This window comes from Aythya marila (assembly GCF_965140915.1).
Source record: "Aythya marila genome assembly, chromosome: 11".
In the NCBI taxonomy this organism is placed as follows: Eukaryota; Metazoa; Chordata; class Aves; order Anseriformes; family Anatidae; genus Aythya; species Aythya marila.
Genome location: NC_139052.1, coordinates 15,601,945 through 15,628,978, shown reverse-complemented (window position 1 = coordinate 15,628,978; position 27,034 = coordinate 15,601,945). Strand labels below are relative to the sequence as shown.

General features: G+C 42.7%; 1 protein-coding gene across 5 annotated transcripts in view; it reads right to left on the bottom strand.

Moving 5' to 3' along the window:
- Nucleotides 1-23,493, bottom strand: part of CHD2 (chromodomain helicase DNA binding protein 2) — a 70,775-nt gene extending 47,282 nt beyond the window's left edge. The window contains exons 1-6 of one of the 5 annotated variants that reach the window (XR_014318288.1): nucleotides 23,030-23,493; nucleotides 20,363-20,434; nucleotides 19,555-19,645; nucleotides 15,530-15,582; nucleotides 6,838-10,003; nucleotides 6,369-6,502 (exon numbers count right to left, since the gene is read on the bottom strand). Coding sequence is in view for 3 of the 5 variants with exons in the window: in XM_082769528.1 (XP_082625654.1) it covers nucleotides 6,369-6,430 (62 nt within the window). In the remaining 2 variants the exon portion in view is untranslated. Of the gene's footprint in view, nucleotides 1-6,368; nucleotides 6,503-6,833; nucleotides 10,004-15,529; nucleotides 15,583-19,554; nucleotides 19,646-20,362; nucleotides 20,435-23,029 lie in introns of those variants that run through there. The other 4 variants (XM_082769528.1, XM_082769530.1, XM_082769527.1 and 1 more) reach the window with 4 other exon arrangements.
- Nucleotides 23,494-27,034: the final 3,541 nt, after the last annotated feature.

The window sequence follows — 27,034 nt, the reverse complement described above, 5'->3', positions numbered from 1 at the left end:
CAAAATCAGTAACAAAGAGAGGCACAAAATCCTTTTTGATTCCAGATGAAAGGAACTCGACCCAGCCTGAGAGCTGCATTCCCAGTGCCTGTTACAAGCTGCCTTTAACCACCAGATGTAAGGCTCGGCATTAAGCCTCCCTTCCACAGAGAGCAGGCACATGGCATTCAAAGCTCTCCTATCAGCGGCAACTCCAGTTAAGAGCAGAGGCTCCTCGCCATGAAAGAGCCATCAATGACCCCTGTAATTAATATATTAGGGATTACACAATCATCTACACCTAGGAACAAAACTTGCAAGGAACAGCAATAGTTACAACATAACTTTTTTCTATGGACCCAGGTGGCCTGGAGTCGGGATTCTTGACATTGCAACACACTCGTTCAGAGCTGGGGTAGAGGTTCACGGGCAACGAAGCGTGGAGCAGCGCTGCAAGCTGCAAAGCTCCCAGAGCTTGGCAAACACGCTCCTCAGGAGCCCTGCCAAGGCGAAACGCCATGTGAGCAGTTACCAGCACAATACCAGGCGAGAAGCTGAGACAGACTGTTTCAAACATTTTATTTTTTTAACCTTCGGAGCCAAGGTCAGACAAATACATACACCGCAGCAAAAATGATTCTAAGCCCACATGTAAATATAAAGCAAACCATATATTGAAAGTTATAATTTTGTAGCAGCGTGGCACAAGCAGTGATGTAATAAAAGCTACTGCACATTTGGAAACACTCAACATTTTGCTTCTTATTATACCCAAAATACGCTCCCTGCTCCAAGAAAAGGAGGCATTAGCAGCGCGACAGACTTACAGAAGCTTCACTGCAAGCTACTAGACATGAATTTTTCATCTAGGCGTTTTTGCTTTCCTTTCAAGGATCCTTTGCAGGATATAAAGGCAGTCTTTACAAGTACTCCAGCGCCTGTTGGAAGAGGCTCTTCAAGTGGCATTTCAGCACACATCTTTTCATAAAAATACACCCGAAGAATTTATGTAAGACACCATGTCAGTAGGGCAGTACATCCTTTGCTAGAAGGCTGCTTATATCTAATTACTGTAATCCAGGCTATCCCCTCCCCCAGTGCTGCGCTGCTTGTATTTATTTTCCTTGAAGGAGAGGGGAGATAATGCAGAACAGAACCTTTCTCCATCCATTATCTCCTTCCTGAACTGAATTTTAGCTACGGGCAACAAGAGATTGAGGCGTGTTTCTCAGTCTTCAGAACTCAGCCTAATGTAGCAGTGTAATTCCCACTGGAACCGATGCCTGCGACACAGAACAAGGTAGAGTGGACATACATAACCTGGAGGTGTGTATCAGATGCAATTTCAGCCTAAGATGCCAAAGCCACCCAGAGAAGGCTTACTGTCAACGTCTGGAGTTCAAAAGCAGCAAGACCATGGCATCAGAAGTGTCAGTTCAGGGTCTACATGCCCACTCACTGTGCCAAGTACATAATTGGAACTCACTTCAACATTCAAACATTTGTGCTCTGAATTTGATGTAAAATCCAAGTGTGGCTATTCTAGGCGAAATGCCGAAAGCCACACTGCTCACAAGGCACACAGGGGAGACACCCCATTGTCCTCGTGCCACCCCTCCACGTGCTCCGGGCGTGACCCCGTGACGCTGCAACGTGAAATTGTTCCTTGCCGAGCCGTGGGAGAGCTCAGGGTCAGCCCACGTAGGAAATGGGGGAAGGTGCAGATGAGCAACTGCTGCCCTCAGGGTGCAGGAGGTAAAACATCAACCCAACAGAGAGCAGAGCACCGATCCATGATCTCAGCCCAGCCATGGAGGTTCTGGAGGTGCAGGCACGGGGCAGTGCAGGTGGGAGGACGCTTGCCTGCATGTGTGCCCCAGCACAGCAGCGCTCTGGCAGAAGCTGCGTGCTACAGGAGCGTTTTTGCAGGGCTGTGCAATTACCCAGGTGAATTCTTTAATCTTGGCTTTCCGCTTTTATTCAGCAAAGTAGTCACACATTCAGAGAACACATAAAATTTGATTAATTAGCTTCGGATGTTTAAGTGAAGGACACAACGCAGAAGAGCTGAGAACCCAGCTTGCAGTTGCCGAGCATTTTTTACAGCACTGCACACAGCGTCCATCGCTGGCAGCAGTCACAGAACAGGAAACAGAGAAGTTTTAAGCCTGGGAATGGTGCGTTTGTAATTGGATGAGCCATTTCCTTTGAGAGGGTAATGTGAAGCAGAAGTCACAAAGCAAAGCAAGAAGAACAATCTCCTTTATGCGCCACCCGGCTGGGCTGACACCACGGTGGGATGAATGCCTCACACATGCTCCTTTTGTCCCCGCCACTGATCCAACGTTTTCCCTTTTTTCAAAAAAGCCTCCTGACAGCTTCGTAAAGGGTTAAAGCTCGACCAGGAGAGGGGGGGGGGGGGAGGGGAAAAAAAAAAAAAAAAAAAAAGAAAAAAACACTCATTAAAGAATAGAGCAGGGCAAGTGAAACCGAAAGGCAGGGTGCAGCAGGGCGGCCACGCAGCTACCCGGAGACTAAGCAGAGGAGGAGCTGAAAGCCCAGTTTGGAGATATTTTAATAAACACGGTTAACGTTTCCACTCAGCTTCCATAAAACCAGTTGCAAAACGTGTGCTGAAAGAAGAGTTTTAGTGAATTAAGGACGCTGAAAGCCATCGTGGTATTAAAGAGGGTCAGATGTTTCAGGAATGTTGTGTTCTGTAATTACTTTCAAGTTAGAAAGAAAAAAAAAAAAAGCGGCACCAAAAATAGCCCAGCTCGTTTTCAAGTCACCCACTCGCTTCCGAAAATAGCCGTTAGTCTATTAAAAAAATATAAAAAAAATAGAAAAGGGGAAAAAAAATCTAAAAGCCCGCCAGACGGAGAGAAGCAAGGGAAGCCGGCAGCCGCGCACCCCCTCACACAGACAACGCACTCAGCGTACGCCACGCAGTTTGCGCAGCCGCCGCCCGGCGGGCTGAGCGCTGCCAGCGCACTCGGCGTACCCAGCATGCGCAGCGCGGGGCGCAGCCTCCACACGGGGCCGGCGGCGTTGGCTGAGCGCGCAGCCAATGGCGGCGGTGGCGGCGCAGCAGCCGCCCTTTGAACCCCCCCCCCCCCCTTTCCCTTCCCTTCCCTCCCCTCCCCTCAGCAGCTTCCTGCTGGCGGCGGAGCGCGCGGAGCGCCGCAGTGTGCCTGCCTGTCAGCGCTGCGGCACAAAGAACAGCCATTTTGTGACTCGCCTGGCCCCGCACCAAAGTGCTGCCGAGCCCCGAGCCCCCCGCTCCGTCCAAGCGGCGGGGACGGTCCCGAAGGGGCAGCGCCCAGCTCCTCCCGTCCCCCTCCCGGGCAGCGGGGAGCCGAGGGGGGTGGGTGGCCGGTGGTGTTGCCGCTCGCAGCCCGCTCGGCGCGGTGTGGCCGCCTCAGCCATAAAATGGCTGCCGCGCGCGCGGGGAGAAGCCTGAGGCGCTCGCTGAGGAGCGCCCGAGCCCCGGCGGCCGAAGGGACGCCCCTTCGGCTCGACGCCTGGCCCTCTGTGGGATTATTTTGTTCGTTTTCTGCCCCAAAACGGTGAGAGAAGCCCGAGTGCGGCCCCAAGCCTCGTGGCGACCCCAACAAGGGTAGGCGGAGGGGGAGCAGCACGCCGGGCTGCTGCTGCCCGCTGTGCCCCTCAGGGCTCACGCCCGGCCGGCTTCACGGGCCCCCTGCCCGCCTTCTGCTTCTGCAGCTCCCCTCAGGGCTGTGCTGGGAGCGTGTCCTCGCCAAGAGCATGTCATTTAGGAACAGCAGTGCAGAAGATGCTAGAAAACACACCAGGGTTGTGTTTGGTGCTGTCTCACGCACATCCCAGACACACGGGCGGTGGGCACTGAAGTGCTGCATCCCAACTTTTAGCCTAGGTGGAGAAAGTCCCGTGAGATGAAGCACTTCCCCCTGGGGCAGAGCAGCGCTGTGGGCAGTGCCTGAACACAAAGGGCAGGTGCTGCTGCTCCCCCTGAGAGGCACCAGAAAGCTCACACCCCTCAGTTTACAGGCTGAAGAGTTAACACCAGCTGTCCCCCAGGAACAATCACCTGCTCCAGGACAATTCTCAAGAGGCATTCTGATTTATTCAGCACATCCTTTCACTTTCTTACAACTGGCAACACAGGAGTCAATTTCAAACACGCTCCCCAGGCAGCGTACCAAGAGTACAGGTATGTTTTCTTCTCCCTGAATGCCTTCTCCTAGTCCTGTATTTCGGCATCTCCAGCTCAGGTAAGTGGCACACCAGTTACATCTACCTTTTCCACCCGTTGCCACCACTCAGGCCTCCAACCAAGGATTATGTAACAAGAATTCACAAATTTACACGCAGAATCTGAGCTAGTCTCACAATTGAGGAGAAAACTGGCTGGCAGCATGTGAAGTGCAGACATCAATGCATTTCAGGGCTACAGTAAAGCAAACTGGTGGCTTTACTTCCTAGAAATCATTTCCCCTGCAACTTAAAAGTCAACCTCAGGAAGTAAAGCACATTTTACGACATTCAGCTGACTCACAGCTCAGAAGCAAGCTCGACAGGGCTCACTCACAAATATCCTGTGTTCAATTGTTCCCACACTTCAGGTGAGTAGATGATACCCACAGCAAGTTTATTTTGAGGAAAAAAATTGTAAGAGGGAGGGCAACCTCACACAACAGGTGTTACACATAAATCGAGATAAACAACCTTTCAAAGAAAACAGCAAAATCACACATGTGAGACTATGCAAATATAATAACCCTAAGGACAAAGGTCTTTTTGCTGTGGAGCTACTGCTGGATGTCTCCGATTTCATCTCATACTCAGCATACTTCTAACACCAATGAACTACCTTAATTCAGATTTCCTGCACAAATTACATCTATTATTGCTTTGCTAATAATACACATTTTAAAAAATGCATGAAGACTTAAAGAAGGTGAATACCACTGAACTTCTTTTTAAAATTGACTTTTTAAGCAATATTTGAAGTTTTTCTAATAATAAGGATAGCAAGGTTTGAAAATCTGCTGTGTTCTTAAACTGCGTTGTAGAAGCACTGTATAGGTGCTATATGCAATGCTTCAACAGTCCCTGAGGCTAATTTGATTAATACTAGTTTCAAATTAAACAAACTTACCTACATCCATTTTAGGATTTAAAATCTGACTGCAGACTGAATACATCCAGAATACCATAAAAATTTACGTTAGGTTACAGTAATTCAATAATGTATACATTCACACAGTATTTCAAGTTTGTGTTTGAGGAAGGTTAAATACTAAGTATCAAAAATACTATTCAAACACCTGCAAACATCACACAGAGCACATGTGATACAACAAACAGTTCAGAATTTTTTTTATTAATGTTACTTAAAAATTACTTAACACCAGAGGGAAAAAAAAAATAAACAGGCCACAATTCAATCAAAATTAACAAAAATGCAAAACTGTATTTACAAACTAGAGAACAAAAATGCATATAGTTTAATTTCCAATATTCGAAAAAGCCGACTCATTAAATACAAAACGAGCAACCCACTAATTGTATTTCAGCATTCCTAGCAAAGAAACATTTTCAATATTCCATACTTCTCCCACATCGAGGTTAAATTTATGAAAATCTGTGAAGAATCCCATTACTTGACAAAAGTAAATAAAAACACCGAGCAAAAATACCTTAAACAAACAGGCAAAGCATTTGCACAGCCTCTTGTTAACAGTCCCGGTTTATATTTTATAATACAAAATGCTACAACCAGCAGGGGAAAGTCTGGTTTAAATTGTATCAAAATATTCGAAAATATCGAAACAATATCAAAGTTCCACAAGCTCAAATAAAATTTGAAGTAAGAAGTATCGGACAGAAAGGCACTTTCCAGTTTTTATTTTAAAATGAGCTTTTTTTCATTCATGTAACTTTTTCTTGTGCCTATTTACTATAATTTACTACTACACCAGGCTTCTGTATGGCCCTCAGTTAAAGTTTAGACTTCTGAGATTCTTCAAAGAAAAATTTGCCTTGTATGTAAAATGGTGCAATGCAGCAATGGCTAAACCGACAAGGTCATTTTTCACAGCACAAAAAACCTAAAAACTGAAATTCAAAAGGTGGAAAAACATAATACAGAGAAAAGGGCTCCCCTGAATAAAGGTACAGTACCTTTTGACTATGACATGGGCCCTTAAGTCACAACACAACTTTCAGAAATTGCTACCAAAAAAATTAGGGTGTGGCACGCTAACAATCTCAAGGTCATTCCTTAAAAAGGAAACAAAATCAGTAAAATGTTTTGTATTAAGCACTGACAGTAACCTAAGGCTGTCAAAGTAAACAGGGTATTCACAGGTTTAACAAAAAAAAAGAAAGTTGATAGATCATACCTCGATGCATTGCTGTGGACTGAACCCTCCTCTCCTTGGCTTTTGTCCTTATTTCTCATCATCTTTTTATTCTTAAATACTAAGAGGGGGCCAGGGGTGTCTGTTTGCTTTGAAGTCCTGTGCCCAGGTATTTACTGTCAAAAGTTGAAAGAAAGGTAAGGTCCCAGTTTGTTTCACTGGCTTTCATTATCAGGAACAAAGTCCTGACGCTGCAATGATATTGTTATAACAATACACAACACTGATCAACACGGCAAAACGGAGATTTAAAACAAATAATCGTTTTTAGAAGAAAAATCGGAGAATAAACACAGTAGAGGAGCATCCTGCAAACTTTCCCAAAGTAACACTGGATGCAAATAATCTCTGAATCTTATTGCGTCATCCCAATACAGCTCAAATCGGTCGAAAATCAAAGTACTCAAAACGGCAGAAATCTAAAAATTATTATTATTAATTGCTCACCTACCTGATCCATGCACCGCCGCCAGGACCAAGTCGATATTAGTTTCGGGTCGTGGAAAAACATTAGATCCAAAATATTTAGAGTTCAAATAATAAAATACGAATTTCAAAAAATGAAAAAAAATATATATTCTAATTCCAAAAATATGCTGCCGATAAAGCAAAAGAAGCGATAATTAGTACAAAAATGTCCGGGGGAAAAAGCTCATTAGGAGAGCGCACAAAAATGGAGGTACGCCATGGCTTCTAAGCTGGAAAAACAACGACCTGGGCTCTCTCCACGGCTTCTTCTTTCCAGCAAGGCACGAAAAGGGAGCCCTCAAAAGCTGCTTTTCTGCCCGAAAAAGGTCCGCTCGGCCCCCAATTAGTGCCTAGGAGAGGCAAGGGGCTGTGGGGGCCCCCTGAGGCTGCCCGAAAGTTAGGGAAAGTTGCGTAAAGTGTTGGGGAAGGCACGGAGCTGAGCGCGCTCTCTCTAAGGCACAGCCGCCATCTAGAGCTCCTTCCCAGCTCTGAGCTCTGCCTTTGATTGACACTCTCTACATTTACCCCACAACTCAGGTGATGTACCATAGACCCACCCCTTCATTTCTACCAAAAAAAGAGATAGCCTCCACCTAAAGGGTGCCTGCTACCCCCCACAGCCCTGGCTTCTTCCAACTACCCCAGCTGAAGGGGCACCTTAACCCCATGTGGCTCAGGCACCCTTTTGAAACCAGAAAGGAATGTAATTTGTGCCTTTTGTTTTAAAGATTTGCTAAATATTTCACTGCTTGGGCTAAAATTACTTCCTCCCTGGACAGGAAGTGGTGCTGTTACAAGCCATTTTGAAAGAATGGAAGTGGAGCTCACAGCCATGCAGGCAGCAACAGCCCACCTTGGGGGTCACCCCACCCAAGGGGCAGCTTTTTTTAAATTAAGTAATAGTACCCCCAGACAACAGCTCCTCCTTTTGGCACCCAACACTTGCACGCAGAGCTTGGGACAGAAGCCTCACACGCTCCTAAGGAAGCCCCACAGCACTAACAACCCCTTCCAGCTCGACAGCGCCTCCCTAGTGGTCCTGCCCAACACCAAAAATCCAACAGTTACACCATTTTCATCAGATGCGCGAAGGCACTGCTGTAAAATAAGTCCGGCACCATTGAAAGGGTTATTTCCAATTCCCATTCTTAACCCATTAATGGTCATTAAGGGATTTTTTAACAAGACAAACGATTTTTCAAACCACGGAATAGCCAAGATGGAGACGTAGAAATCCAAGCCATATCCCATGTTCACCATCCCAGAACTGAGAGGAGCTCTCACGGAGGAGATGGATGAGATCCAAGCACCCCCACCACCAGTTGTGTTCCTTCAAGCAACCAACTGCCTAACGCACAAGGAAATCCTGCGTAATCATGGGCATCACACCACGACAGAGAAATCAGCCACTGGGGGACTGCTGGGGGGAAGAGGGTCATGGGCTAGCTGAGACCTCTATGAGGTCCATCCACCACACAGCATCCCAACAGCTTGGCACCATTGGCTTCTACCAGCTCAACCAAGATCCTTTCAACTCCACTACACGCTTGCCATCCATGTCTCCCAACAACCTATCACGTCTCCATCCCAAGGGGTTCGAGAAGGCACGCTCTGTCGTCACACTCCATTTTGCACCATCTCAGTTTAGCGGTTATTTACAGAAAGACCCCTTGCACCTAAACTGCAAGAACTAACAAAATACAACATCAAATTCCAAGCAATTTTGACTACCACTAAAGAAATGCATTCCTCTGAACATGGCTCCCTTTAGGTTGGTCCCAGTATCCAACAACACCACAGAACACATGGCAAAGAAACTTCAGCAGGCAATCATCAAAATAGCTGTATTAAACAAGTACGAGCAATTCATTATGGTTGAGGTCAGTTATTTACAAAGAGGACTGAGGAAACCAAAGAGCTAAACACACAGCATTTGGATATTTTTTAGCCTTTTTTTTTTTTTTTTTTTAAATAAACAGAAACAACATTGCCTAGGTTCTCAGCACCACCATAGTCTTTTGCTAGAAAACCAAAATGACGAAGACCACATAAAGTTCAGGTAAAATGTACTTAGGAAGGCAGCTACATTTCAACTATTTCATCCATGAGAAAGTTAGAAATATCCATTTTTAAACATAAGAACCATTTTAAAATTCGTTTGTAAAGGTGACCATCATCAGTACCAGTAAGAAAATTAACTCAGTTTTTCTCATCAAATACATGCTATGGTACCAGGCAGCTAAGCCTACATTAAATAGCGGTGAAGGAGATTACACACTTGTACAGAACAAATTTAAGACAGAACAGACTGCTGAGGAAGTATGTTGCCCAGAAAATCTGGTGAAAGTTTCTGTTCATACACATGGCTGAATCAGCATACCTAAAAAACTGACACAAAATATTTAAGTACTCCTTTATTATATCATATTTGCTATGCCTTCAAATAATATTGATTCCACCTTAAAATAACTTCACCAAGTTTAGCACAAGTACCCTGACAACACAGCAAGTACTGAAAAACGCCTAACATTAAGCACCTGAATGAACAAACCAGAAAATTCATTAGAAGTCACGGCAAAGTGAAGATAATTTGTAAATGAAAACCACATTTTAAAAGAAAATCAAGAATATAAAAAGGAAATTACCTTGCCTTTAGTGCTTGGCAGCTTTCATACCAACCAAAAATGTAAGACATTTAAATATCAACACAATAAAAAAAGATTCAGCCAGAAAGGACAAACACGAAGCATGAAAGAAACCAAAGCCTTTTATTAAATCACTTTAAAAAAAAATACATTTTCTCCAAAGGGGTAGCAGCAGATCTTTTACCACATTCATTTCCCTTTTACGCATACATAACCTGGGAATAAATTTTTGCCACCCGATCCTCAAACAGATCCATCATTGGATTGTCACTGATACAGTCCCCTGATTAATTCAAGTGCAAAGTCCATTTTGATCGGATGATCACAACCCAGATCTTCTCTGGTTTAATAACACGGGAGTCCATGTTTTAACGTCCTTTTCTTGGACAGATATATCACAGCACTCATGCATTAGTCCATTTCCTCAACCTCTCAATCAACAGTGGAAATGCCATCTTGGTCTCATTCGCAGACTCCTTTTGACACTCTTCATCTGACTGGATTCTTTATGGAAAATTAAAAGAAAAATGCTGTTGGAATACAGATCATCTCATCTTTAAACTAGAGACATTCAACTACTGTACCTTAAAATAATTTAAGCATAAATGCTGCTGCTTTCATTCCGTATTATGCATCCGAGAACATCTACTTTTATCGTGAACTAACGAGGTCAATTCAGCAGTTCAAGAGTCAAAAATACATACTTTAACCCAAACTACAAGGAAGCATGGGACAATTGATTAGAAGCTCAAGAGCCTTTTCAGGCTCCATAAACTCCATTTAATTTTTATTCCCCATACCGAAGAAATCATCAGGGGGAAAATACAAGATTTGCTTTGGCAGCCATCTTTATTGGACTGACCCATTGACTAAGGATTACACTGCTGCGAGGAAAGCCAAATTTATTTTAATTGAGCCAAAGCTTTTAACTGCTGTCCATTCTCCTTTCTTCAAACACAGACATCCATCAAAACCAACGCAGAGGCATGAAAACTGGTTTCTTGTATAAAGATGGTGACTGAAGACAAGACATTACTAAAATTCCACCATCTTAACCCAGTTTTCCAGCTCATGGAAGACATACAAGGCAACAAAAAAGACGCGTACAAAAGGAACAGAATGGCTGATCTAGTTACTGGTGGGAAAGGACATGTCAGAAGGCAGATGAAAATGGTCACGAGTTACACTAGTTGCTTCAAGTAAGGCCACCATACTACTCCTGAGGCATATTCCAACTTTACTCTTCATGTAACAACAATCAAACCCACAGGTGAGTGACAGAAACCAAACTGATCAAATGACTTCCACGTGGATGAAAACAAACCACACATTCCCAGCTTTACAGTTTCTTTCAAGAAAAAATAAGCTGATGTACTTCAAGAAAACTACTCGTCCTCCTAACATGCAAAAATCAAGTACAGGAAATTCCAAAATGGTAAGAACATTATTTTAAAACAAATGATGACTGTAGGAGATGAGTGATACACAAGAAAGACTTTAAAATGTCTTCATGATTTTTGAGTATCTGCACTCTAGCATTACTTTCTTCTTTTGACCATGTACATCTTTAACCTCATTTTTAGTCTGAAAGCCAACTCCACCATTATGTGTTTCCCATGATAATTTTGTTCACATTCTCACAAGTGACACAGAAATTACCCAGAGTACAGCAAAAAACCAGTGGAGCCATCTAGTGGTCTCTTCACCATTCAAGTTTCTCCATTCTCATCTCAAAATAACCAGTAACAGCAAAGCAAACAGCAATGGAACCAGTGCAACAAGCCTTCCTTCATCTGACTTTCACATCTGCCCATGTGTCTTAGACTTAATACTCCTCCATATGCAGCGTTCTTCCTTGCTTTAAGCACAGTGGAAAAGCAGCACAATGCACAGAAGTGAATGCAAGATCTTGTAATTCACTTTGCTTTACATTGTGCAACAGGTACAGTACTAATAATTAGTCAGCCCATGAAATCTTTACATTTTCAAAAGCAAAAATCAAACATTTTGGTTTGCTGTATTCTGTTTCTAGCATTCAACTCATCCTCAATTAAGGCATAAATTAAATATTTGGAAGAGTTTCTTTTCCATGCTAACCTAAAGAAACAGCTTGGGGTTTTGGTTGGTTGTTTTTAATGTTTGTTTTTGCATTCTTACTGATGCACTACTCTTAATTTCAAGCTTGGAGGTTTGAAGATAATATTTTGGATATTTTTTACACTGATGTTTTAACTGAAGTACCAAAACATTAAAATTATACCACCACAACATTGTCTGTTATTGTTACAATGAGATATTCAGAGGTACTAAGAGGAGTGCAGTGTAAACTCTATAATGTATTTAAAATAATTCAGTTATTTTAAAAAAATAAGTGAATTTAATTACTGATACGAGCCTTCCCTGCCTCTCAAAAATGTGATTCAGTTACACATTACTCAACCTTGTAAGACCCTTTACAGTTGGGTTAGCCTTCTGCCTTGGACACTAATGAGATCTGCCAAAAGCAATTTAAGGGCAGGTTTCTCTACTAGGCTTACCTACATTTGGTTGTAGCAAAAACTTTGTGAGTAACCCTGTCACATTCACTTTATACTCTTCTTTTGACCTTGTAAAATAATTAGTAGTAAACAGAACTGGTAATAAAATTAAGAACATGCTACAACAACCCTTGGTCTAAAAGCTGTTCATGTATTGAAGACACCACAGTAATGACCAAGTTTCTTCATGTGAAATCTACACTTGCATTAAAAGATTTCACAGGACTTGTTTACTCACGTTGTCTTTAAGGCACACTTTGCTAAAAAAATTCAATGATGTTGCTAAAATATACTCCTCCTCCACTAAGGCATATGCAGTGATCCTACATTTAATGTAAGCCACTGAATAGCCTTTTTTCCCCAAATGACATTGAATATTTCATTCCTTCCCTAGCATCAGTTGGGCAACATTCAATTTTTCAAACTTGTATTATCTACTGTTTACTGTATTTGTTTCCAAACCCAGCACTTTGGCCATGATTAATGAAGGGCCTTGGTAGTCCATACAATTCTGTGAGTTTCCCTCAGATCCCTGGTAACAATTTGACAAGTCTGTAGTAACAGAGAGAAACCATTCACTGCCACTCCTCAAGGTATATGGCAACAGTTTTTGAAACATCTAAGTTAAAAAGTTTTGCTTTAGGTTTCTGTAATTATTTTTGTGTAACTCTACCTAGTCGGGGCTCAAAGCAATAGAAGACATCCCTCATGGCCTTATGCCAGGGCCTCAATCCTTGTGTCTGCTTAAACTCCCTATTTCTGAAGTACAACATCAAAGGCCAGTAACAAATGTAAAACAATCATGGGGCAATGCAAGTGCATAAGACACCAGCACAGTTACCGAATGTTCATACTGAAGTCTCTCATGCTGGAAAGTTTGTACAATGAGATGACAAATTACTAGTAAAGGGAATTCACTCCAACAGAGGGAGCTGAATGGACAGAATGAGGTTCCGACAAAGAAAACCTCAAGTCCTACACTCCAAAGTTCATTAAAGATTTTACTCCTTGCAGACACCTCTCTGGTAACTTGCATTCTAGAGGGAAAGGCAGGTACGCCCTTTATTGACATCTAGAGCCTACAATGAGTAAGTAACTAAGTACGTATTCTGGGCAGTCCTAAGTCCTCTTCTACCTCATTACATGTGCAATAAGCACAGCACTGAGAGCACACCTCCTCCTGTAGGATCAGGTGGTTTTAGCTGAGCAAGGCTGTCTTCCAGTTTTCTCAGATTTAGAAATTAATTTCCAGTAAGATGTGAGCAAAGACTTGATGCACTCTTTAGAGGTTTTATTTTTAAAACCAAGCAACCACATTTTTTTTTTTTTAAAACAGCAAGTATCATTAAGATTTGGGCCTAAATTAAGATAAACCACGTAAATGTTGTTGAATAAGCAAAGTGTGCCAATTTCAATAAAGCTCATGGTGTCTTCAAGTATTCTCCCCTTTCTAATTCAAAGAAAACTGTATTTAAACATTAGCGTTTCAACTAAGCATGATTATGTTGGCAAACAGAGAAGGGAATACTGCGCTCTTTCAAGATCCATACATTTCTATGTTCTTTTACAAATGCATTTTGAAGCAACTCATTCTGAGGACAACTATTCCTGTAGTTCAGTTTCACATCCATCCCCTCCTCTAGGTAAAGATTGCAAAACAGAAAGATGGAATAATTACTCAGTGTGTAACTTTGAAGCCAAATTCCTACACAAGACACCAAATCTGACACAGCCTATTTACAATTCAATGAGAGAAAACAGAAATGCACACAGAAAGATGCAGGAAACAGAGATAAGGATTTAATATTGAGATGGAACATAATAATGACTCACATATTTAAAGATTATAGCAGGTGACCTGGAAAGAAAGGTAACAGTGGACAGCACAGCAAGAGTTTCAAGGAATAGTTGGAAGGAGCAACATTTACTTGCAACATAGTAAGAACTATGCCTTTATACATGTATCTGCACTGTGAGACATAGCTTAAAACTTTGTAAAAAGCAACATAATAAAATTCACAAAGCAGTAGAAGAGATGAGGCACTAAGCAAAGATCACCAGAACAGGCACACACAATAGGAACCGAATTCCTCAAGGTTCATCTGTTTCTATTGTTTTGCTTCAGGATTGCAGATTGCGATATAATTGGCTCAAAATGAAGCGTAACAAAAAGCAGCACAAGGCCACAATAACATGTTCAGGAGCGGTATGCTCCTTATCCCCACACACTCCTTTTTTCCTTCAGAAGAGCTCTACATTAGTCTTCACATCACGTGAGCAGATCAGAAGAAAGCAAGGGACTTTGGAGTACAAGCAGGGAGCGGCTGCTTTTCTGGCACCTAAGGCAGCATAGATGGCAGCTTGTACCAGTTCGGAATGGTTGCTGGAGGTCTCTGCTAACATACGTAACCATTGGACAGTTAAAAATTACCAGCTACCATCTAGCCACTGAAATGAGAGTATTTGCATCTTGGAACATTTTTTTTCAAGCCATCTGTAGTCTAAGGCAGGCATTACTCAATCAGGTACCCTTGCAAAGGGAAAGAACTGCCTCCAAGAAACTGTCTCTTTTAAAGAGACATTCTGAAGCGCAGTTCTACAGGAATGCAGAGCCTCCCACTAAAAAGTCACTTCATGTACGCAAAATCCAATGGACGTCCTAATTAAAAGTGTGGAAGAGCTGTCTCATGCTAGAGACAATAAAAGGTTATCAAGACCAAATTTCTTTTAGTAAAGGGAACTGGAGGCAAGCCTACCCCCACATATACATCCCGTACAGAACTGAATGAATTTTTCTATTCAAGCCTGCCAGTTCTTCATTTGACTGTATGGGGAATGATTCTGAAATGAAATGTATCAGCTGGCAGTTTAATATAGCCAACTGTATCAACATTACATATGGTTTTCTCTGCAAAGCTGAAACACTGACAAACAGAAAGAGAACAATCACAAAAGAAGTACCTCTGGAGACAATTACTATTTGCTCCAAGACCCTCAGGTGATGCTGAGGAGCACAGAAATACAACATGAGGTGTGTAAGGCAAATTAATCCTACTATGATACTTTCCCCACTATTTGTTACCTCCATTGTAAGGCATGTAGGATTTCTCTATGGTGACAGACATGGGCATATCAAACCCTTCTGAACAAGCAGATCTATGATTTAAGAGTTCTCCAAGAAATACGGAGTTAACTTTGAAGCAGAAGGCCCAAGTACCACAATTACATATGAAAGCTGTTCTCCAGCAAGACAGGTTGAGAGTGCCACCCAAGCATAGCTTTCATTCCTGAGCAGCCCAGAAAGAATGCTGCTGTGCCCTTCTCAGCGAGCCTTCCAGAAACACTCACACAAGCACACTTTAAGGAACTTCAGGATGTATTCATCCAAAAACTTTAGCAAGTTAAACATTATGGCCATGTGTGGGTTTTTTTGCATATTTTTTTTTTAGTTATTAAAGCTAAAAAGTGAATGTTATTAGGAATAACAACTTACCAGTGCTTCAACCAAGAGCAGTTATTTTGCTTACAGTAAATTCCTCAACACATCTGTAGGGAAAACAATATGTTAAATGCTAAAATTTAAGACAAAGATCTAGAAAACCTGAACATTAGCCTAAGTCTATTACAGTAGTCCTATCCCTCAATTAAAACACTTCCAGCAGACCACAGCATATGGCACAGTAGACATTTTTATCAAGAAGTTGAACACGAGGTATGACTAGGCAACCTGCTATCAGAGAACCTCTGCAATCCCCCCAAAAAATCAGACCTAAACCTGCACACAAATCCCCTGGAGGAAAAACAAAGTATAAATATGCTGAAACTAATCTGTCCTCCACAGATAAATGATTAGAATACTAATTTTTCTAAAAGGCAGTATCAGTTAGGTGTAGAAGAATTGTTTAACCCACTGATACGGAATAAGTTATCTGATCTATATCCTATGAAGTTATTCATTATGTTCAAGTCCCAAATTTGAAAATTCCACTTGGAAAATGCTTACTGGCAGTCCACATTAAACATCTAACATCTAACTTCTATCACTTTACAGAGAGGTAACAGGATTAAAATAAAACCTGAAACCTATCAACTCACCTAAACCCCCTTTTTCAACTGTGAATTTCATTTGTATTAAGTAACCCGCTACCATAAGCTATACAAGTTATCCTCCTAACATGAAAAAACAAACTGCTTCTCTTGTGAACTCTCTCAGTCTACTTAGAACATAGCTTCCAATAATGTAAAAAAAAATAACCTATTTGGTGACACCATACTGTGCTTCATTTTCTACAATGTTCTGATTTCCAACTTCCAACTGATGGCTACTCAGATGTGTAGGAAGAAACAAACAGATCAATAGAACAAACTTATTTGTTGATAATAAATTACTTGAAAGAATTAATATGGAAAAAGATCCCTTCAAGGAAGGAAAAATAAAAATCCAGAGTCCTAAACTGCCACTATCATGTAGTGTATCAAAGTGGGTATGAAATTTGCATGTTTAAAACATGCCTTTAAAATGTGATCCAACTGCAGTTAACAAATGGAAGCACGAAGCTGAGGTAATTGTAAAATGGTGGATGAGCACTTCGTAGAACAAACACAACATGGTTACTGGACTCTGATCCTCCAAACGGTATCTATCAGTCATTTACTCAGAGAACATTTACAAAGCTTAAGACGTGAACTAGGCAAAGAGGCTTACTTACACCCTTTAAGCCTCCTTTTCTCCTGTTATCAAATGCTTCACTCAATAAAACACTTAGAAGATGATTTCATACGTGAAGACAAGGTAAAGCTGACGGTTGAAAGATCTTCAACTTACAGCCCTCAGTCACTTCTAGTAGTTTATAGCACAGCTAAAGAGAAATTGTCTACATTTAAGTTAATTTATATTTTCTTTAAATCTGGTGTTAGCATCTAGTTATAGTAATTCCTCAGAAACTTTATTAAGCATAAAGAATCTGCCTTCGTGTCAGCACAGAGGAACAGCTTCCTCTACTAGAACAGTAAAGTTCAGACTTAACCAGAGAGCATTCTTCTCAGCTCAGAAAAAAATTGGAAAACTAATTTAGGATTTTTCAGAGTAGTATCACTAACAACTATTAGAACTTCTCTACTTTAAAATGAGTATTTGAACCAAGCAATGAGTTCTATAAATCAGCACAAAGATATACATTAATGCATATAAATGAGTGATCACTTTCCCACCATTTTCAAATATACCATTGCAATCTGAGTTTTGAAACCTTAATTCCCCAAACACATTCACTACCGAACTATAAAATGCATAACAAAAGCTGAAGGCTTATGCCAAGGACAAACTAGTGTGATATTAAAAAAATATTTTTTTCAGCTGAAGCTTAAATTTAACACCTGGATTTTCTATTTAGCACTTTTTTATGAATGTTAATTTGAAAATCTTTTAAACAGAGCAGTCACATAACTGCTCTAGTCCCTGCATGATTAAGAAAGCTATCCCAGTTTTAAAAATAAACACAGACTTTTTAGGTAGTCCTACAGTTGTCTTGTATTTTATTTCTGAATTACAGAAGAGATGCCATAGGTACAGCACAGCCTACTCCAGAGAAAACTCCTTGCATCATAGGTCTGTTCCCCAAGAGACCAGCACTACTAGCTCTATGTATCAGGCAAGCACATCTCCTGTTCGTAGGAGGAGGTGAGGCCAGCTGATCTAAAGCTATTGACTTGGCACCAGTTTCTTTCTTGGGATACATTAAGTATTTTTTGCAAGGAAGATGCAACACATCACCATACCAGTGACTTTCCACATAAGCTGTCAGTCCTATAAATGTTATGCCTCATTAATATGCTGTAGGGTGGTCATGAACTTAAACCTTTCCTTGAATCCCCAGTAACATGCATCTAGCCTACTGAAGACTACCTACCTAAAGAGCAAGCTGCCACTTACTAGACGAAAACATGTTGTTCATGTAAGAAAAGAAGGCTCCAAAGAGCTCACAAAAGCACCAAGAGACATTTAAAGCTGTTTGTATTATAGTATCTATTCAGCACAAACAGCACCATGATGATATAGGGAATATGTAAGACAATTAAGATCGAAGTGCTCCATTTCAAATGTTATAAAATGCTCAGGTCACTCAAGATGACTCAACTCATGGACACTACTCCTTCTTTCCTTAAGAGCAAGTTAATTAAAAGTGCTAACTTCAGAAGTTTAAGAATGTAACATGAGGAATACAAATCTTGAGCTTGACAAGTCCGTTGACAAGACCCATTATTACGCTGCGGGTTTGAGCATATGCTTTTATTTGAATCACAGTCCAGTCTTGGCTTTATTGTAATGGACTGTGAAACGTGTCTGGCAATTCTGACCCTCTAAATTAAAGAGCCACAGAGGATTTCAAGTATGTTCTGCTGGTCCTCTCAAGGTGTCAGATCATTTCTATCCAGGCTTCTGTTCACAAACTTCTCGTCAGACAATTACACAATGAAGGTCCAGAACGTAGCTAACGACCTTGCTCGTTTCTTACTATTTTGTGTCTAGTGTATATCTAATACATACAAACATAATTCATTTGTATCTTGCATATTAGCAGTAACTCACTGCACGTAAAAGTTTAATTCAATCAGACAGTTTTAAAAAGCTTAATCAAAATTGGTATACAACTCCTCTTATACGAGGCAGGCTGAAGCCTTCATCCAAGTCAAAGAGAATAGCTGCGCTCAAGTAGGAGCTCATACAATCAGTATTCTTAAGTTATATTGATAAATTGTGTATTTTTAAAAAGCAAATTATCAGGAGTATTTCTGAGAGTTCTGATACATGTCTCCACGAAGATGCCTTAAGCTTTGAGGTCCTGAATTTACACAGAACTACATTATCATGGTAAGCTGTGAAAAGGAACCAGTTAAGACAGACAAACAAGATTTACAACTTCTAATTACACAGTGGTGAGAGCATGGCCCAAGTATAACATGTTACTCTGTCACTAAATGTAGAACCCTGAAGTAAGCATAAAATATTAAAAAAATATTAGAAAGCTGACTGCTTTCTACTGCAATAAGGACAGACCTTTTAATTCAGACTTAGTGTGGGTTTAGGCTTTTAAGAGTCAATTTAAGTTGAAAAGAGAATTTCTAAGTTTATTGTATAAAATCAAAAGTTTAACAAGCGTTAGTTGCAAACAAATCAGTAGCTTGAACTTAAGTAATCAAACTCCAGAAATAAACTGGATGTCATTAGTAGCAATGGCAACCCTCGCAAGCAAAGCTTCATTCTACAGTGTGTTATGGCCATTTCAGAATCTTAAAAAAAAAAAAAAAAAAGTCTTATACCTGACCATAAAAATCTTAGGAAATGTGTGAAGAGACGTTAATGTTACGTTATTTAGTACGTAGTGCACTTGAAAACTGACTTGAAAGGAAATTCAACATGGTCTTAGCTAAAGCATGTAATGTCTATTTTGCTCACCAAAATTTACTTTTATTATTTAAAAAAACAAAACAAACAAAAAACAACACAGTGTAACATACCTGGTGTGCACAGTACTGAATTTTGATCAAGGTCTTTTAACTTGAACAGCCATCTGAATCTTTGGAAGTAACAAAAATATCCAGTACTACCCTTTAAAGAAAAAAGCAACAAAAGAAACAGGTTTGTCTGAAAACAAATATACATACAGATTTTACCTACAGTCCTAATGTTCTTAACCAATGCAAACTTTTGGAAAATACAGAGCGAGTCTTTCAATTGATAAAAATTGTACCTAGAGTTCTACAATGCAGTATTCTACCTTTATTTGCCAAGCGTTAACGTTAAGGTCTCCAAATAGGAGAAAGAGGCCTCAAAATATTCTTCTGCACGAATACCTGAAAGTCTAGAGTTATTTGGCATTTACAGATTTTACAATGTGCCCAAGCATTAATGCTACAAACTCATTAAGTAAAAAATGTGTGTTTTTTGTAAAGCTGAACACATGTTTTCACGGGTGAAAAAGGGCAAATGGAATATTTGGGTTGATATGAACATATTGTCCTTTCCCACCAAATACAACGCTTATGTGTGCGTGTTTGTATATACGTATGATCTCCTTTTTAAAAAGCCTTAGAAAAACTAAAAACAACACAGAAGCAACATATACATCATTAATTTTATTTTTAATAAGTCTACCATACATGTAGAAAGAAGGCTTTTTATAAGTCCAGTTAATTTATAAAATGTACTCTTTACCATTTAAAAATAAGATTTTTTCCCTCCCATCCGCACATTAGTGAAAAAGCAAAAACCAAAATAGAAAAATAAGTAAATGAACATACAAACAGAAGTTGTAGCCACTCTTACCTAAGAAAATAAGGTACGAACGATTCTTCTGGAAGCCACTCAGGAACTAAGGTATTGTTCATGGAATTCTACCTAAGAGAAAAAAGAAAGTATGCGAATTTTCAGCATTTTGCTTCAGAGAAGGAGAACAAGTAAAATGCTTGAAATGTATCGATCTTTACATAATTAAGTTAGAAAAAAAACTTACGATAGCAGTAATGGTATCTTTAGAACTCTAAAAATAAAAGTATGGGTGGCTGTACATACTTGGCTAAGAAAAACATTGGAGATGAAGAGTGACTGACATACAACATGCATGATTCTGTGTTTTTGCATGAATAGCTCTGATCTGCTCTCCTGTCTCCCATTACTTTGGGTACATGATTAAATGCCTAGCCTATTTAATTTTTCCTTAGAAGTAATTTATTGCACATTGCCTCTCAGTCCCTCTACTTCTTTCACGTTAAAGTCTCAAGAAGCAGACTATGCAAAATTAAATGAAATTATTTTGCTATTGCTAGAGGTTTTAAAATGGCTTCTGTCATCAGCTTCTGTGAATTTTAAGTCACAAGTTACTTGATCTCCCCAAATAAGGTATCTTTTTTGCCCTTTCCAATAGTTTAAAACCTTCAGGTCCTTTGACCTTTAATGAGATCCCGAGCTATGCTCTTGAAGACAAGGAACACCGTATTTGCATTACCTTTAGTCAACTTTTCTCGCTTTTGTGAGAAGGCTTAATCTTGAATTTTGCAGCGGTTACATTTACCACCATTACTTCATACTCAAGAGTAAGTTCAAAAATCATTCTGTTAATATGCAGGTAAATGTAATACTACGTCAATGTTACAGGATAAAATACCTAAATTACAACTCCAGCATCCTATATATACAAAAATGCACAATCACTAAATACACGAAAAATAAAAACAATTTCTTTCCAAAGACAACTGCCATCTTGATTCCTGTAGCTAAAAAACAACTCAAAACTACCTTGAAAACCCCCCTAATACATTGAAAAATAAGAAATAAAAATACAGGAGACCCCCACCTAAAGCTAGAACTTTCTTTTCAGCAAAGTGTGTATGTCAGAACCTGTTCTACACTACAGAACTGTTGCTGGGGTTATAAAACCACTATAATCCGAATCTAAGATAAAGATACCAAACACCTCGCATAAAGGTGATAGAACTCCAATGGCTGCTCAAACTTGTATTTCTACCTCAAAAAAAAGAGAATTTAATTGTTGAAATGATGGATTCGTATTTTCAGTTAAGGACTGAAAATGTATATTTCCCTCAAACCGCAGTATTTAAAACCTGCACGGACTTTTATAACCTTGTACACAACAATACAAGAAATAAATTCTTTAAATACGGCTATACACAATCCCCAATTAAAATCGGAGTTCCCTACTTAATATTTACCTCCTGCTTTACTGGAGTGACTTTCTATACATTTGGAATTACAATTTTGCCCCTAAATTGGTAATTGTTGAATGCGAGCCAATGTAAAACAAAACATTCCATTTAAACTCGCGTTTTTAGAAAGTCTTGCAATAGGTGTTGTACAACTTCTAAATTATTAACCGACAAAACAACGATAAAAACGCTATATAAACAGAAACGATTGCAAGATCCCTGAAAAACGCATAAACTGAATACTAAAAACAAAACTGTCACCCAAGAAACGCTTTTTAAAAGCTTTCACTGTCAGACAAACCCTATCGTGTAATTCATATTTAAGCAACTACCTTTTCTTCTCCTGCTGCAGTCTAAATCACAACTGTAGTATTTTGCCAACTTTAAACTGTAGACTTGGCATGACTTTTGTTTTTTTCCTTATGCTTCTAAGTTTCTGCATTGCCACTTTAACTGCGAAATTATATTGGATTCGATTCTTAGGAGTCTTCTTTAAAGTTTAGCACCTGAACTACTGTTTTTCAAGTAAAGCAAATTTCTATCTATTGTTTCAGTAAGTAATAAGCTGTCTCATCCGCAGCCTGCTTTTTTTTCTTACTGGCTTATAAGGAGTTAAAAGCCAACACCCCACAAAAAAAAAAAAAAAAAAAAAAAAAAAAACACCAAGTTTTATTTTTAAGAGAAAACGACATGGCGTCTTTGTTCCCACAAACTCCGCCGACAGAGCCCGGTCCGTGCAGCACCGGGCACCGACCGCTCTTTAAAGACCTACGGGGCTCAACATTTCCCCGGTGATGCAGTCCAACCCTCGGCCCCCCCCTCCACCTCCCTTCGCCGCTGCTGCAGCGGAGTTGGAAGCTGCCGTGCAGCTGCCCCCGAGGGGCTCGGGTCCGCAGCCCCCCCTCCCGTGTCCCCGTCCCCGTCCCCTCGGGGCGCACCCGCAGCCGCCCCCAGCCCCTCGCCGCAGCGGGCTGCGCGGAGCCCCTCGGTGCTACATGGGGGGGGGGGGGGGGGCTCGGGGAGCGCCCCGCGGAGCTGGAGCCCCTCGGCGGCGGCGGGGGGCATCGGAGCGGGGCTCCCCTCGCGGCACCCCGACCCCGACCCCCTCCAGAGCCCCTCAGGGGGGCGGCGGAGCCGAGCGAGGGCCCCCGGGGGAGCGGTGGCGGCGGCGGCGCGGCGGCGGCCCCCTCCCCCCGCGGGCTCCAAGGACATTTTGTTTTTCCTCTCAAGGACAAAGGACAATGAGGAGCGAGGGGACCCGCGCACTTACCGGCTCCGCGCTGCCCGCTGCCTGCCCGCGGGGGGCCCGGGGCGCCGCTGCCCTCCTCGCCCTGCCCGCGGCGGGGCCCCGGCTCGGCGCTCAGCCGCCCGCCCGGCCGCTCGGGGCGAGGCGCGGGCAGAGCGAGGCGGCCCCGCCGCCATGGCGCCGCGCTCCGCTCCCGGCAGCCGCCCGCCCGCCCGAAGCTCCGTCTCCCCTCCAAGCCCCGCAGCGCCGGGCCCGGAGCGAAGCCCGGAGAGCGGCGGCGGAGGCCGGCGGCCGGCCGGGAGCGGCCGGGAGCGGGCGGGGGGGAAGCGGCCGGGAGCCGGGCGGCGGCGGCGGCTGCTCCCCCGGCCATCTTGTGCCGTGTGTGCGAGCGGCTCTCGCCCGTCTCCTCTCAGCGCCTCGCTCCCCTCCCCCCGCACAACATGGCGGCCCGCTCGCTACTCACTGCGGCGAGGAAGGGGCGGGACCGGGCCCCTGCCCCCTACCCGCGCCGCGCGGCGGCTCCCCCCTCCCCTCCCTTCTCCTCGCGCCCCCCCCCTCCCTCAGCTCCTTCGCGCCCCGCCCTAGGCTGCGCGCGCGCCGCTCGCCGCTCCCCATTGGCCGCGCCGCGCCCTCCCCGCCAGGCCCGAGGGCGCGCAGCGCTCCCATTGGCCGCGCCGCGCCCTCCTCAGCCCTCCGCCTCCCCGCACACACACACACAGCCCGGGGCCCCCCTCGCGCGCGCGGCGGTCGCCGCCTCCTATTGGCCGCCCGCCCCGCCTCTCAGTGACCGCCGACGAATCCGAGCGAGCCGCGAGCGGCGCAGGCCGCTCCCCATTGGCTCCCGCCCGCCTCCCCGCTCCCGCCCAGGCCGCGCCTCAGGGGGCGGCGGGAGCTGGCTCCGAGCTGGCTCCGAGCGCCCGCCCCGGGCCCCACCTGGCCGGGGCATCCCCAGCCCCGCCCCGCGCAGCCCCGCGCCTCAGGGGCCCGGCCCTCACAGAGCCCCCTCCGCGCTCTCAGCCCCCACAGGGCGTTACACGAGCTGTACACACACATGGATGCGTGTTACACACATGTATGCACATATACATGCATGTTATACACAGATACACACTTATATACACGGATATATGCACATCTATGCACTATATTGAATATATGACATGACACACACGCGATGTGACACACGCACCTGGCACCAGCCAGGCCCTGCCCCATCACCTGCCCGCCTCAGACACCAGGCACGGCGCGGTTATCGCACTTTTTTTTAGCCAACGCCATAGAAACTGGCTGCGGTGCCAACCTCGCCAGGACACACTCTGCTATTTTGACTACTGCCATGGAAACCAGATCGCTGCGCCATGGGGGCATTCCCCACGTTCTGGGCCAGTGATGCCAGTGATGCCCATCCACAGTTGGCCTGTGAGGGTGTTCCTGTGCTAGAGGCACACCCAGCTACCACGACTGGATGACATAATTAATATTTACGTGCTTCAGCAGTCACTTGGAGTGATAAGCATGCCTTTCTCCTCTCATTTGCACAGCTTACTCCATTAAAAGCAGAGAGAAAGATGGCCCCATTCTCCCTTTTTAATCTAATAATGCGGGTTGGTATGGCAGCAATTCAATCAACAATCTTTAAAAAGATTGGGCAAAGTCTCAGGAGCTTGCCTGGCACTTGAAATCGTGCAACTGGACTTCAGCAGCAATCTCCTGAACCAGGGTCCTGGAAAAGCCAGAAGTATCTGGTCAGCTGGAAAGTATCATTTAGTAATGTTCCTTGAGGATGAATGACTTTGAGCTGAGATGTATTTCTCTGCAAAATACAGAGAAAAGCAGACCTCTCAGTGTAGGATAGCTGGGGACACTTTGTATGGTAGAAATGCACAAATGTGATGGCTTACCGAGGTGGCACGGCAGTTGCAGTCTTCAAAAAGTGGTATTGGTGGCCTGCACATTGATATGGGTACCACAGCATGGGAGCCTCCAGCCACGGAAGTAATGGTGGGCAAACCAGCAGATACACCTCTCGCTGGAAGAGAGCAAAAGGCCTTTGACATTTTTTTCCACAGCAAGAAGAACTGAAGTTCTGGTCTATGAAGAACACAAAGTGCAGGGAGCCTGTTCTGCAACTTATCTCTATTCAGACTCTTGCAAACTAGAAGCTGATCCTCTTGCTCTCAGAACTGCCCATGTGTAACTGTATGCAAAGGTGTTGGCACGCACCAAACACAGGTGCTGCTTGTGCTCCTTAGAAAAATGCTAACAATGAAGAGAGGGGAAGGGCAACCAAGATGAGGCCAGATAAAAGTAGGGCACAGCAAAAGCACTGCTACTTACGCAGGCATTTTCACCCAACATTGAGGGTATGACTTCACAGCAAAGATAAGGATTTGAAGTTCAATGCACTACTCTCTGTCTTTCTGTTATTTCTTCCCCAGAATACATTTCTAGAAAAACATAAAGTATGATCACTCGCAATAGGCACATGAAAGGAATAAAAGAGATCAAACATTCAAGACATAATTGCACTTTGTAAGAATAGCGTGGTTCTAGCCAGAAGAGTTTAAGGTTATAACTGAACAAGACCTAACCTGTAGGCTCAAACCCTTATCTGATCTTCTCTAACGCCACCAGACTAATAGATCATTCCTATTTATATTTCATGTACCTTTACAGAGAGGAATGTTTTTCACGTGACTTACTGCATTGCTATTACATATAACAAAAAAACTTACTGGAAGTCTAATATCCTAATTAAATATAGTCCGTGCTGCTCTTTTGCTTCCTGGCCACCGAGGCCTAAGTTTCTGAAGAGCTTTCAAAAGAGCTATCCATCACCTCTTCTATTTCTTGTCTTCAAGTGAGTTACACGTACGTGAATGTGAGTACGGTCGCTCTCAGCAGTCACAACACTCCTCAGACAAATTTTCTGTTCACACACCAGTGACAGTCTATCTGTTTGCATTCTTTTTTCCCAATGAAATAGAATAACAGTGCTAGTCTCCTTTTTCGCACTTTTATCTCCCATGGTCAGCTATGTATAAACACCGAATTCTTGCTCCTACGGCCTTTGTGGTTACACCAGTTCTTTTTCCTCCAAGTCCAGAATTTCTGTCCAACTGCAATTTCCTTCATACAGAGTATTCTTTCTGTTTTAAACACTTTTTTTTCTTGCTTTGTGTACCGTTAAGCCTAAATACTTCAGCCATGTTTTATGAACCACTTGTCTGATAATGAGACAACGTAATATTTCCATTACTAATTCGGGAAATGTTTTCTGAGACTGCATCAGGACTGCTAGAATTCCCAATATAGGCACACAACTTCACTTTCTAGTACCCACCCAAACTGTTTTCTTCTACAACCTTTCTTCCTCCTCCCCTGCTTCCATAAGGACTGTTATTATCCCCTTGGGACAATATGTAAATGCATACTGTAATTTCTCAGGGCATTGTCCCTGCCTGCCCCAACTTGCCCTCTGAACCAGAGGATACCAAGAGGTCGGTGAGAAAGCTGCTTCTTTGAGAGATGTCACGTGTTCTTTGGAGCCACAAACATAATGGAAAGGCCAGAGATTTGACAGCAATATTCAACTACAAGATTAAGCATTGCATCTGCCTTCTGAAGTGGAGAACAGGAGTTTGAACAAGACTGCGAGATGCACTGTTTCACAAAACTTTCCTTCAACCAAAATCAATGTTTTCCAGGAGAAATCAGTAACAATTTTCTAGGCCCCAAACCAAACAGAATAGTTTGGATTATTTTAACAGAGAATATGCAAACAGGGTAACAAATGTCCTTTGAATACAGCAAGATGTTTTGTGGTAGGCATTTCCATTCCTCCAGGCAGGGTGTTCACAGAAATTGTCGCTTTGTCCCAAATTAAGTCTATCGCTGTGTATTATTTTTGTATTTTTGTACGTAACATGAAATACGTACTAAAGCAAAAAAATAAACAATCTGCTTTTTTTTTTTTTCCTTCTGTTTCCTTCCTCAATAATTTGCTATTAAAATCACAGTAATTGTCCA